Genomic DNA, 13,919 nt, shown 5'->3' with positions numbered 1-13,919 from the left:
GAATGGCCGTCAATATGAGCCTCGTTGGGGAACGCTGCTCCAGTATCCACAACTGCACAGCAAGCAGGAACCTGGGAATCCGTTTTTGGATCGTGGATGACAATGGTGTCCATCATGATCTCAGCTTCTCGGATCCAATGCAGATTTGATATCTATGACACCAGTTCAGCTATTTTTTTGGCCAGGCCAACAACCGACATTGAGCGTCCTGTAAACGTTACCAGCTAGCTAGCAGCCGCCAGGTCTGGTTGACAGGCTCTTACCTGATCGAGAGATGCCCATGCTCTGGTGAGTCTGTAGTTGATTTGAGTTTTATCTTGTCTGGAGGCTGCAATAAAACTCCAGAATACTGGAATGAGTTTGAAGTCAATCTGGGCCGGGCTAGGCAGAGATTGTCCTCAAGGAAATTAGAGTTGGAGGGCTGGGTATGTGTCGTTGAGCAGAAGTGGAAGTCAGTCTGGCTCTGACTTCAAATACACCTTGTGGTTGCAGAGATATAGTCATCATTTTCCTAAAAGAAAACAATTTGGGCTTATGGTTAAAATGGTTAAGTAAATATAAATACATTTTTTGTTTAGTGTCACTTGCAGGAATTAAAATAGATTTTTAGGTATTCAAATATGTAGCCCCAAAAGCAGTGCTCTAAGTTAAACTGATCATTTTCCAAAATAGCAAATATGTACTACATTTTATTGTAAATTCTAAAAATATCCATATCCAAATAAAATAAAATAAAATAAAAAAGTGGACGCAAAGGCGAAAGCAAAGTTTGTCAATTCTTTGTAGGTTTGTTGGAAATAGTATTGGTCTCTGTGCTTAACTGCAAGAGTGCAAAAGATGATGATGCACAAGGTCAGGTTTATGACATCCTGATTCATGTAGAGCAGCATTTTACCATCGGTCTCAGTTTGAAATGGTAATATGTCCACATCAAGCACACACCACATGTTAAGTGCGACAAGACGTCCTACAAACAACCTTCTAGTTAAATTGCCAGTGGACCACTGTGCAGTGTTTGCTAAATGTTAATTTATGTACCCCATGTTGAGTGTGTCCGCATATCTGGGAGATACTATTTATAGTACACGTAGCCGTGCTTTGTCAGAGAGAGAGAAAGAGTTGTGAGGGGGTGGGGGAATATATCCCCTTAGCTTAGGGGAAGAAGAGGGTGCAGTGAATGCTAAAAGAAGTTAACTGTTAGTCTCCATCGCCCCTCTTACCTCCTTGTTCCCCTTTGCTTTTCTAGTAGCTCTGCTGCAGCAGCAAGTAGTAAGATTATGATGCTTCTCTTCTCCGCTCCTCCCCCTCGGGGGCTCCATTGTTGCCATGGTTGGCCCGCCCTGAAGGAGGGGGAGGGGCAGTGTGGAGGAAGCTTCCTGCTTGCTACTCAAGGCAGAGCAAAGGGCACCTTGCTTTCAGATGACACCCTCCACTTCTGTGATTGTCCTTGAGAAACTGACCCTGGTATTCTTTCGTAACCAGTGTGGTTAATCATTTAAATGTTTAAAGCATCTATGTGGTGATACTGAAAAAAGTCTGTGGGTATATTCAGTGATATATCAGCCAAGAGACCTAATTTATACAATTGTGTGTAAATCACATTCAGATGAAACATGTGAGGCTGATATTCCACCCACAACACTCCCACATTAACCCTTTTATGTTCACACTAAGCAAAAGGCCAGAGAAAAATGTTTTTCTGCATTTTTCCGATTGTGTTCGACAATATAATCAGAATAAATGTTTTGTAGCAAATGGTTGAGATTTAATTTGATATGATTATGACAGTGAAATGCTCAAAACTGGAAACAGTGGTGTTATAACACTTTGTTTGGGTTTTACAATTTTTGAAGAAATCCATCATAGTCCCTGCATATCTACCTCTACTGAATGATTGATCAGGACCTTAAAGGGTAACTATAAACAGTTAAGTCTTACAAAGATTGATTAGATGTTGTTAAATAGAGGCAGCATAACAAGCACAAGAGCAGTAATACAATTTGCTCATTTATTTTACAATTAAATGCAGCTGAGCTGATACTATCTGGCAATGGCAATCCAACAATACTGACCTGAATGCTCATCTCTTTATAGGTGTATTTACAGTAAATAACTGTTTGTTATAGTGAAGTTTGTCATGGTTATACATAATGGTTATTAAGGATTACACTTCTCTCTGTACTCTTTTATGATTAAATTTATCGTAAGTCATCATAAAAAACCCAACCTATTACCTCATAAAATATTAACATTACTGCAAATGTGAACACAGAACAGCTAATTTCTTAATTCAGTTTTATATCTTTTAGGAGAAAAAATTAAAACATAAATGAAAATGGGACAATAGGAGGAAGTTTCAGCGAAGCTGGAGGAGCAATGAATTCCGTTAGGAAAACTGGCCATGATACAGTATCAGCAAGGGGTGGTGCTGTCATGCGGACATGGTTCTTGTTTTTTGACAGTTTGGCATATCATTCAGATGGTACACCGTAGTCCGTATTTATAGTCTGTATCTTTATTACAGTCAATGATTAAAAATTGGGGCACAACCCAAAGAGGGAAAAATTATATATCTTATATCATTATACAAATCAGATCCAAATAATACTTCTAGAGTTGTTGTTGAAATGACCACACAGGAAATCACTGACAATGACCAGCTGGAATAATATGATACACATATGTCCATTTTTTTTTTACAAATTACATAAGATTAAATATGAGCATTTGAAGCATAAACCTAAAATATGTAAATGTCATGATCAACCAAAGTTTGTATTGTACTAAAAGGTAAAGATGTAAGTAAATCGTATATGAATTATTTAATTGTCAGGTGACATTATTATTAGTTAGCTTCTGTAGGAAGATTCATTTTATAGTAAGAGCAATTTCAAAGCAACTTATCAGGGGGATTTGGTTTGGTTTTAACTGAGGTGACAGACTGATGCTTGTTCCTGTATCCAAAGGAGGCCTGGTTGTTTAACTATTTGTGGGCCATCAGCACAGCATTGAGTGTGCAGTGGTTTTTCCCTCTCTTTGTCTGCAGCCTAAGAGCCGATGTTGCCAGATGGTGGGTCAGAAAAATTCCAGCAAATATTCACAAGAGTGATTTAAAAATCAAAAGTGGTTTTTGCTGCAAGGGCCAGAAAAATTATCAGAACTCTTGAGAGTTGTTCCGATTACAAAAATAGTTATTAACTATTAATAAAGTTGTGCTAAACGGCTCTCAGTTTAGGAGGAGGCACTGGATGATAAGTCAATATTCCAATATTTAAACAAGCTTACCACCCCACTTGCAAAAGAATAAACAGAAAACTGCAGTATATGCATAAACCAAGGGTATGCTAAACTGTCAGGACACCAGCTCCACTCACTGGAGTCTCAGAACGTTGGTGCTTTCCGGTGAACCGGCTTGTGTTTACACCAGTTTAACCAGAGGATAGTGGAGTTTTCTTGGTGGAAGTAAAGCTCAGCTTGAAAATTTTGTCCTGGAAGTTAATGGTTTAGTTATCGGGTTCGATTATAACCTACAGTTTCCCAAAATAAACAATAGGCTATATTCTGATGAGTGAATTTCAGAAGACAACAGGATGTCAACACAAGCTTATATAAATCAGGGGTTACTTGATCAGCTTTGTAGTAGCTGCTGCAGTGGCTTGTGTAGTTGGAAAAAAAAAAGACCACACCACGTGCAGCTCCACTTTAGTCTAAGACTTTCTTCTGTCGTGGCTTTCCATGCCCTCTCCACTTTTTGAAGCTGATTGATTCTTTGGTCTGGTTTTTGTTCGTTTCTTTGATTCAGCTTTATTGAAACACAGCATGCAATATAGCACTTGTATGAACAGTGAGCGCTAGTGTTGTGAAAGAGTTCTGGGGTATCATAAGGTATAAAAAAAAAAAAAAAAAAAAAAAGATGCGTCCATGTCATGCAATCTCCGTTTGGATCGGGCCCATTATTCAACTTGTTTACAAGCTATGGAGGAGGTGTGGAAATAATTGTGTCAGGCACATCCCTATGTGCATTACTGCAGTTTATCAGACGATGAAGAAATAGAAGGTTTTACCTGAAAACCTTGCAAAAATGCTACATTAAATTCTCAAGATAAATTACACTCCAGTGCATCATACAGTTAGTTTTTTTTTTTTGTTTGTTTATTTGTTGTGTTAACTTCACTTCATACACTCCCTCCCACACAGATCATTTAAAAACAGCACACAGCCTGCAGCTACCACAGTACAGCTTGGGAGGAAGCATTGAAACAGCTTTCAGCCTTTGCTTTTAGGGATAAGGTTTGACTGTCTTTGTCTTCCAGAACCAAAGATCAATGCATCTGATCATACCATCCTGTCACCGGACACCTCTAGCAAACCAGTTACCTTGACGTGTAACCTCACCACTGCCCACACACCACACAAGGAAAGCTTCTGGATGAAGAATGGACGTGAGATCCCTAACACACGAATGGAGCGGAAGACCACAGACTACAGGTGACAAAAAGCTTTAAGGGGACAATTCACTTTCTATCCTTAACACCAGTGGCCTGATTGAAAAAATCTACTAAGAGTTAATGTGATTCTTTTACATAAGCATATATGGTTCAGAGGTAAACTTGCATGGTCATATCTGTCTCAGTGGGGTCTGGAAAAATACTAGAGATCAGCATTACTGATTAGCGCTCAGCTGGAAATGGGGGAAACTGAACACAACTGCACACATGGAAACTGGTTTGTTTTTCTGCTTGGTTGACTGATGGTAGGTACTTTCTTGGAAGTGGGACAGAGGCCACAAACCATAGTGCACAGGAATTGGCTCGTCTAAAATGTGTAGCTTACTCAGTTTTTTTCTTCTTTCCTCAGTTGTGTGTGGGTGACATTAAAGAACAGCAGTCTTGTCTTTTCTTAAGGTGCAACTTTGCAAATCTTAGCGGCCATGTTCTTTTCTGAGACAAGAGGCTTTCCTTTCATATTCTTTCCAAGCAAACCATTTATGTTAAGTCTTTTTCTAAGTTTTTTTTTTTTATTTTTTTTAAAAATCAAATTTAAACATTTAACATGCAGAAGCATGTAGGATTCTAGTGTTTATTTTATTTTTTTTATTTTGGAGGTTTTCCAAGAATGACACTGTTTGACCTTGGGATGTACTTGAAGCAACAAGTACTGAATCAAATTAATGGTTTATTCTGCTGAACCTGGCAACAGCATTTTGTAATCCACTCAATTTTAAAAACAGAGAAAAAACAAACAAAAAAACCTAATCCAACATTACAATTCACTTTTTTGGTTAATAAATTATTACTTTTCATTTAATTTCCTTTGAATCAGGTGTGGACCAGTTTGACATCCCTGCTAAAAAATGTTATGAACCTTTTATAAATGTTGTGGGAAAACTCTTATGTATGACTCGTAAGATGTTCTCATGGCTGGAAGGTAACAATAACTGTAGCAAATTTCTTATAACCTAACTGTTCATTTACAAGTGTGTTACTTTAAAAAATAATACAACTATTTCAAAGTCAAATGGTACATCCTGTTCAGCACAGTACTGTTTTCACTTCTATAATTTCCTTACTTTTGGTAGCATTTGCATGCATGGGCATGGTGTTCATGTGTTTTAGCTCAGGGATTCCCAATCCTGGTCCTCGAGGACCGGTATCCTGCAGGTTTTCCAAATGTCCCCGCTGCAACACACCTGATTCAGTGTATTTAGCAGACATGTTCAGAGCTTATCTGAGTTTGTGTCAGGTGTGTTCCAGCAGGAACACATTTGAAAAACTGCAGGACACCGGTCCTTGAGGACCAGAGTTGGGGATCCCTGTTTTTGCTGTCTTATGACTACTTCTGTTATGTAACACTTGTTTTTATCATTGCAATTAAGACAAACTCTCAGGCATTTGGCAGAGCTGCAATTCCTGCTTCATTGTACTGTGTCGATAATAAATAATATTCCATTTCATTTTATTCTTAATTGGTTTAAATCAAATAACGAACAGACATATTTAATCCAGAGTTTTGAATGTATTTGGTTCCCTCATTTATTTATCCACTTTTAAGTGCACACACAGACCGAGATTGGTGCTAAAGTGACTAGATTTTGTCACAAATTTATTATACAGCAAACAATCTGATCTTGATTTATTTTTATGTTTTTCTTATGAACTTTAAAGAAAAAAATAAGTCTATCTTATAGTACTCAATAGTTGTTTACTCCTGCTGCCATACAGTATAATCACTGGAGCATAAAACTTGTGTCACCCCATAGACACACCGCAGTCTGCCTAGCTACAAGATAAGACCAATTGGTCACTTCCTTGTCACACTACATCAGTGATAGTTTGAACATTACAGCTAGAATGCCTGTGGTGCCATTCCCCAAAGACATGATTGCTGCTGTTTTATAATATACGAATTTAATACCACATTTAGTCCCCCTTGGCTTTATAAGTCCTGCAGGCTGTCACTACTTTAATGGAAGCTAATTACTTAGATTAAATTGATATTAGATGCCTCAACTAACTGGATTCTTTGTGGAATATGAGTGTTCTGGAATAAGTCACAGTGTTTTATTTTGTTGCAGAATCAATAAACCACGAGCGGATGACTCTGGGGAATACATGTGTGTTTACACATTTGACATGGCACCAAATGCAAATGCCACAATTGAAGTAAAAGGTAAGTTTTCCCTGTTACATGCCAAATTTATCTTACTCTGGCTGAATGCGAAATATGGATCTGACATTCTCTACAGTGGATTTAAGTTAGAAGAAAGCTCAGATTAAATTTAAGTCAGCTCGTGATGACACGATACTGTCATTTGGGATTTACTACCAAGAGATGGAGAGATAAAAATGTTCAAGGAAAGTTGACCACCTAAAGCTGTGTGAAGAGAGTCCTTGTTGACAAAGATGTTTTAAGCGATGCAGAGCAGCAGCGATGACAGGGAGCGCTCCTGAGGCTGCTGTCACTCCTGGCTTCCATTGAGACAACAGTCAAGCAAAATGGACAGGCACCCCACACGCTCTGCAAAGCATAGGTCTCACCAGGAGGCATGTTTAAGAGCAGTCATTAAAAGCAATGATTAGAATGTAAATTTAACATCAGAAAAATGTAACTTTTTATCGAACAGAATAACAGCGAAAGTAGCAGAAATGAAAGGAAAGAAGTTGATAAAATAGCATGAGAGCTAATCAGAGAACTACTGTGTTGGTTTCATTCAAGCTGACAGTGAAGCCATCATCTTGACTAAGGAGTCTTCTTTAAGAAAGGGCAAGTGTAACCCTCGTCAAGAGAAACTTGCCTGTGTGTAGTGGTTAAGCCAATTTGCTGCCGCATGGTGATGGTGCATACTGAGCATGCCTCTGCCTCTTACACCGCGGCTGTCTTACAGCACTGCCTGATTGCATAACATGGGTGATGACCGTGTGTGTTCTGCTTTCACTGGGTTGTGAGATGACGGCATTTGTCGCCATTCAAACTGAAGTGTCCAAGGCATCACAGGGCTGCACGACTGCAGGAGTGTTGAGGCTTGCTATCTGCCCTCTGAAGGAAAAGTCAGTAACTGAACTGATGATGCATGATTTTCACAATGACATTCACGATGAAAAATTATTAAAACAACAGCATCTCAGTTTCAAGAGCTGGCACAATTACTGGATATAAACAAAGAATTATTTTCAGCCCTTTATGCTTTTTGTGATTTTATAGAGATGTTTGAGATCTTCTGTGACCTAGGTAGCAAGCCCACTGTAAAGCAAGCCAGCTTTGCACTGCGCTTCTGGCAGCAGTTCACTGAGATCCCTCGCCTACAGTGTCCTTGGCACACTCATCCTTGCAGGACTCAGCTCAGAGGCAACAGATGGAGGGTTCTGTGATGTTGTAGGATTAAGGCTCTGAATCCAGTCCCAGCCATCTCTGTGGCAGGAGAGGAGTTTATTGTCTGTGATACAAAGCGTACTACAGATACATATTTGGTACCTAATATCTATCAAACTGGAGTAAACGCGAAGCACATCTCTCGATGAAAAGGTTTTAACATGCATCCCAAAATCTACCTTTATGCACAACAAATGTCATAGAACAAGCAGATCATAATAAATTATAACTGTGAAGAGCTGATTTCATTGAGCAACTTTTTCAGATTATGTCTTAATCCACTTTTAATTAAAAAAAAAAAATCCTTCTGACAGCTATGACCTTGGTCCCTCTCACTCATCCATGTCACATTCACATGTCACTTTACCTCGTCTAGCACACAGATTAATAATCAGAGTCAGGAGTGTGAAATGGAGGTTTCTGCCTGTTTTAGCACCACTCCTGGGGCTGTCTGTGTGCTGTCAGTCACTGACATAATACAGTCAGGATGAGGCACGAACGAGCTTGGCCACTCCCCTGCTCAGGAAGCACGTGTGCACCATAATTTGAGTGGAGTGATGTCACCAAAGACCTCAGATCTCTCCTACACTGTTAGCCATGCACAGCTGAAAAATGCTCACTTCAGGTTTTTCCCCTATTCTGCTCAGTTGCATGAAAGAAATTATTATAATGTTGACAATTAGTGGAAAAGCATGAATAGTTGTTTTTTCCTTTCTTACTGGTACTGTTCAGAGTTAAATGGGAACTGTGAGTCTGATGTTTGACAAAACCTGTCTATTAATAGATTATTATAGTTTGGCAGTGATCTCAGATATATGCCTGAATTAATTTCTATAACCTTAAAGCTGCATTTTCATTATGAGTTTTTCATTAGAGCAATTTGAAACCATTATGCTTTGGCTTCACATCTCCTTTGAGAAATTCACTGTAGAATTAGTCTGAATGGGAACATCTGGAGTCTCTCATATCTTTCTCTCGACCCTCTTCAATGACCTCATTATGAATTGTACTGAAATGCTTTTAAATCTCATTCAGTGATATTCCCCAACGTTGGAATGGGTATGAAGAGTATAGATTGTTCATAAAATGACTTTTGCAAAAATTCTGCTCTTTAGTTAAAGCAAATTTTGTTCAGTGTAATAGATTTATGCATATGGTTTATTTCCTGTATGATAGGCTAAAAAGTCAGAATATTTGGTTTACATAATTACATCAATGGTGCATTTACAATCAAAAGTAGAACCACTATCTGATGCAAATTATTGTTTTTCATCTCAGATTACTTCAAGAGCATTTAAATACTGCTTTGTTTGTTTAACATGCAGCAACACAAAAATATGTTCGGTTCGTTTTCTTAATAGCTTTCTTATATTTGTAAAGCATAAAAAATATCTAAAAGCTGATGCCAGCAACACACAACAAAAATGTAGGAGAGAAGGTTTCCTATTGTATTATAGCATATGTCCTTTAACCTTTAGGGTAATGAGAACACTATTACAATTTGTTACAATATTTACAATATCAAATGTAAATGTAATAAGTTTATTATGATCGAGTGCAGGCCTCTTTGTTCATTGTCCTGATTTAAGGAGTGATTACAAAACTTCCTATAAGAAGGTTTTAAATAAGAAATCTTTCTGTGACTTTGCACTGAGTTGCTAAAAACCAGTGCAGTGCAAGTTCCCGCCTTCTCATGAACTAGTTCAAAGTTCAGTTCCCACAGGTTAAAATTGGTAGATCAGTTTTTAACAACTTTACAGTGCATTTTATTTCAGTTTTATAGATCATAAACAGGTCAGGCGTTTACCTGAGCTGTGGTTGCATTTGACAGCTCCACGTGCACATATATGATGTACATGTGTATTATGTAAAAGAAAAATGCTGAAGTTAAGAAAAAAAAAAGAAATGATAGTTTTGCATCTTGCAAAAAAATCAGTATTGCCGGACCTAAAAATTCTATGACTCAAAATAGCATGTGGAACAGATGTGTGGACAGAAGACACATTTTGTTTGTACTGTTTGTTTTATTATTCTGAACCTTTGTCAGTCCTATAGAAGGTTATTTGTTGTCACTATAAGCTATGTTCAGCTTACCTCCCTAAATATTAAAGCAAGAAAAAAAAGCAACAAAGTTTAGAAATATTTGAAATATATATCTTCTTTCTCTGGACAGATACAGTATGTTACATTCCTGTAAATAGTCATGAGCAAATGAGACATCTGATGTCAGATATCTGCAGTGTCTTTGCAGCTTTTCTCCACTGGTTTGCTGCAGAGCGTTTGTTACACATAAATGTGCAATGCATTGTGGTAGTATGATGTAGCTGTAATGTTGGGAAAATCTAGGCAGTTTTTCTTATCTTATCTTTTGTTATTTTATGTAATCTGAAGAAATTCACATTTAAGATCTTTATTTGTCAAATACTTCTCATTCACTTCAATATTCACTTCAATAGAAAAACAAACATGATCATAAAATGCGCTTGTTCATGCACAACACTGCTAAGACCAACGTACCTAAAGACACCATCTACAAAATACTTGTCTGCTATGTTTAGAAAACTGGTTTACTTTTTTTGAGTTAGGTACTTATTTTGCAGCAAACAGAAAGCAGCCAATGCCCAAAGAAGAACAGATATTTAGAAAGGAGTTATTGCTTGAGTTCACTTAAAAAAATTATGAGAATGGCTCCATGGAAGTTAAGAACAATGGCATGAGGATTAGCTAAAGACTTACATGTAATGCTGTAAATGTTCAATAGGAAACAGATCATGACTGCAGGCAAGCCAGTCCTGCAGAAGTACTGTAGGTTTTATAATATCCAGATGAAGCAGGTACAGGCTTTTTAAGAAAAGAGATCCATGTGATGGAACAAAACATTGCTTCAATATTCCTTCATGCATAGAACCTTTGTCATATGGTTCTTTATATATACAATTACTACCACACCATTTATGCGTTTGCTTTCTCTGTTTAATTTGTACCATTTTTTCTTTCGCTTCAATGGTCTTTCTAACCTTTAACATGCATCAATACCCTCCCCCATAAATAAATAAATAAATGAATAAATAAATAAAATTAATATAAATAAAAAATCTAATCTAGAAACTGTTTTGACCTCTCTCCTAACTTCTATTAATGTTTTGCAGGCATCATATAATATGTATTTTACTTTCTAAACACAATCAGTAAATCCAGGCACAGGAAAGGCTTTCCTCTGTTCTTGTGTCTCTTTAGTCAAATTTCAAATAAATAAACAATTACAGATTTAAGTTCTTATTTCAATTCAGAAAACTTCCCAACTTTTCTGGAAATTGTATTCGTAGTTGTATCTATGTGGGGTTAATATTGTAATAACATAAAAATGTGTGCAGAGCCTACTGTGATTCCTACTTGAAGCAGCTCTGACAATAAAAGGACAATAAACTGGGTCACCTAAGGAAACTGATCTCATATAGACCCTCCTGATGACATTCTTAACCTTTAGACATCCTGTTAATAAATGTTTATGTGACCTAACTTATTACCATAGTCAAATAAGTAAGCATTCATTTCCTCATCAGTTCCATCTGGCAGAAGTTTAAAATGTCACTTTGATTGTCCCACCTCTGCCAGCTGAGCTAATGACAATTTTATTGAACCTTTTTTTTTTTTTTCCCTTATCCTTGCAGCAAAACCTGATATCACTGGCCACAAACGAAGTGAAAATAAAAACGAGGGGGAAAATGCAACGCTTTACTGCAAGTCTGTTGGATACCCACATCCCACTTGGACATGGCGAAAAGTGGATGGAACATCTTACAAGGTATATTTGCACAATGTCCTGAACATACAGTATACTTGGACAAACTTTTGCAATAGAATTTAATGGGAAAGTGTGTCCAAGCATATGATTGGCACTGTAGATAGAAACAGAACTAACAAGATAAAATGAGAAACAGATAAACATATGTTGATATAGACACAATGAATATAAGGATCTTCTGCTGCTTTTGGTGTCATTTAATGTGTTCATTGTGTTTCAGGATATTGATAACTCCACTGGACGTTTCTTCATCACAAACAGAGACAACTACACAGAGCTCAATATTCTAGATCTGGATATAAACACGGATCCTGGAATATACGAATGCAATGCCACAAATGTCATTGGAAACATTACTGAGACCACTATACTACGAGTGCGCAGCCATCTTGCACCACTTTGGCCTTTCCTCGGAGTACTGGCAGAAATTATTATCCTCGTAGTCATCATTGTTGTGTATGAGAAACGAAGGAGGCCAGATGACATCATTGATGGTAAGCAAACTTGTTTCTGTTGAAAGTGTAGGGACTTGCAAACAATCAGTCTGGAAGCAGATATTCCATTGTTTTTATTCACAATACAACGTGATCACTGAAAACCTTGAGACAGTCATATGTTTGAAATTAGGGAGGATCAGCGTTGGATTTTTGGACAATATCCGATATGCCGATATATTAGAACTCATTTAGCCAAAAGCTAACAGATAATTCCCACCCAGAACAAATTCCAGAGATTATCTCGTCTCTTCTGTTGTTGTATCATTCTGCATACTATTTGTTTTGTTGTTGTATTAGCAAATGCAAAAGAAAAAGCTTGAATGATGTAATATTCATTCCTTGTGCAAAATAAGAAAAATATTTCAACTTGCATTATGTAAAAGATGGCAAACTGAATTGTGACAATAATTTAAAAACAAAAGAAGTATGATATGTGCATCCTATGCTATTTAAAAGAGACTTGCATTGTGTTCACCCTGCACCTTTTATTTTATTGGTTAATTATACAGGTGGAAAGGCCGACGGCTGAAATTTAATTGTAACTGATATCGGTCTATACGGATATCTTGCCAATAATATAGTTAAAATATTCTAAAAGATCAGTAGAGGTTAGCTTTTATCTGTCAGATAAAAACAAAGTTCGAATCTGAAAAGATTACCTGTGAATGCATCACTCCAGAGATTTAGAGACTTTAGAAACTTAAAAACCACAAGGCTCCATCAGCCATCAGAGAAGATGTGGAGTGGAGGATTTGCCTCCTGCTATTGACGGGTTTAACAAAAGGATAAAAGAGGGACATGGCCACCTATAAGCCACATATTAGATGCATGCAAATATGACCTTTACCGATGCACATTAGGGAATAGAGGGCCAGAGCTCACCCTTCAAAGAGTTGGCTATTTGTGTACTGAACTGGCAAGCGATAACAGGACATTTGCTTGTAAGAATGAGACTGTTTCTAAACAAGTAGGGTTTTCAGCCTCTAAAGAAGCTTTCAAAACATTTTCAGTCCCAATATGTAACTTAATTGGTTACCATTCTTTTCCCTCCCCCTCTTTCCAAATGGAAACATAATCTAAATGGGTGGTAAGTGCGAGATCCTGCATGGTTATGGAGATTTCTTTCTGTCATTTTCTATGTTTTTACAAACCTATAGCCCATCCAAACCACTATGAACTTTAATGAGATATTACTTTGATATTAGTTTAGTCAACAATGGACACCTGGATAATTGTTTCAGTTTCTAAAAGGTTAAACTGTAAAATCTGATGTGCTTTTCCCCTATGTTGAAAGGCCAGCCTGAACTTAAATCGGTGCAACTGTACTAGATACATAACTAAGTTAGAGTTGTATCTGAAATTAAAGAAAGAAAAAACAGTGTTGTGTGTACCGTGTGTACCTAAATGATCAAAATAAAAGATGTAGGACAGTACAGTTTCCAAATTGTTTAAATGCTGCCTCAGAAAATGTAAACAAAGCAGTTATAAGTTCAAACTCCCTTCTTTGGGATATTTGTTTCTTATTTGCTACTTATTCAAACCCGAACCAACATTCATTATATAAAGTTAAGTTATGGTATGACCTACTGTGACTTAAATACTTTTATGAACTAGAAACATGATGCTAAATACCTGTTGGTGTACTTATTCATCATTTCATAACTACCTCAAGAAATGCAAGTACCAAAGTAACTTTGTATCCATTTGATGTTTTTGCATCAGTGCTCATGGGACGGCAAATAAACTCA

The 13,919-nt window shown here is 37.2% G+C and overlaps 1 protein-coding gene across 1 annotated transcript in view; it reads left to right on the top strand.

Annotated features, from left to right (window-relative positions):
• nptnb (neuroplastin b) overlaps positions 1 to 13,919 on the top strand; it is a 40,387-nt gene that overhangs the window by 23,080 nt on the left and 3,388 nt on the right. Inside the window, exons 3-6 of the mRNA XM_079239886.1 lie at positions 4,314 to 4,488; positions 6,575 to 6,669; positions 11,541 to 11,674; positions 11,895 to 12,168. Coding sequence (XP_079096012.1) covers positions 4,314 to 4,488; positions 6,575 to 6,669; positions 11,541 to 11,674; positions 11,895 to 12,168 — 678 coding nt within the window. The remainder of the gene's footprint in view (positions 1 to 4,313; positions 4,489 to 6,574; positions 6,670 to 11,540; positions 11,675 to 11,894; positions 12,169 to 13,919) is intronic.

This window comes from Telmatherina bonti (assembly GCF_933228915.1).
Source record: "Telmatherina bonti genome assembly, chromosome: 1".
NCBI classification, from domain to species: Eukaryota; Metazoa; Chordata; class Actinopteri; order Atheriniformes; family Telmatherinidae; genus Telmatherina; species Telmatherina bonti.
This window is presented reverse-complemented; position numbering and strand designations above follow the sequence as displayed.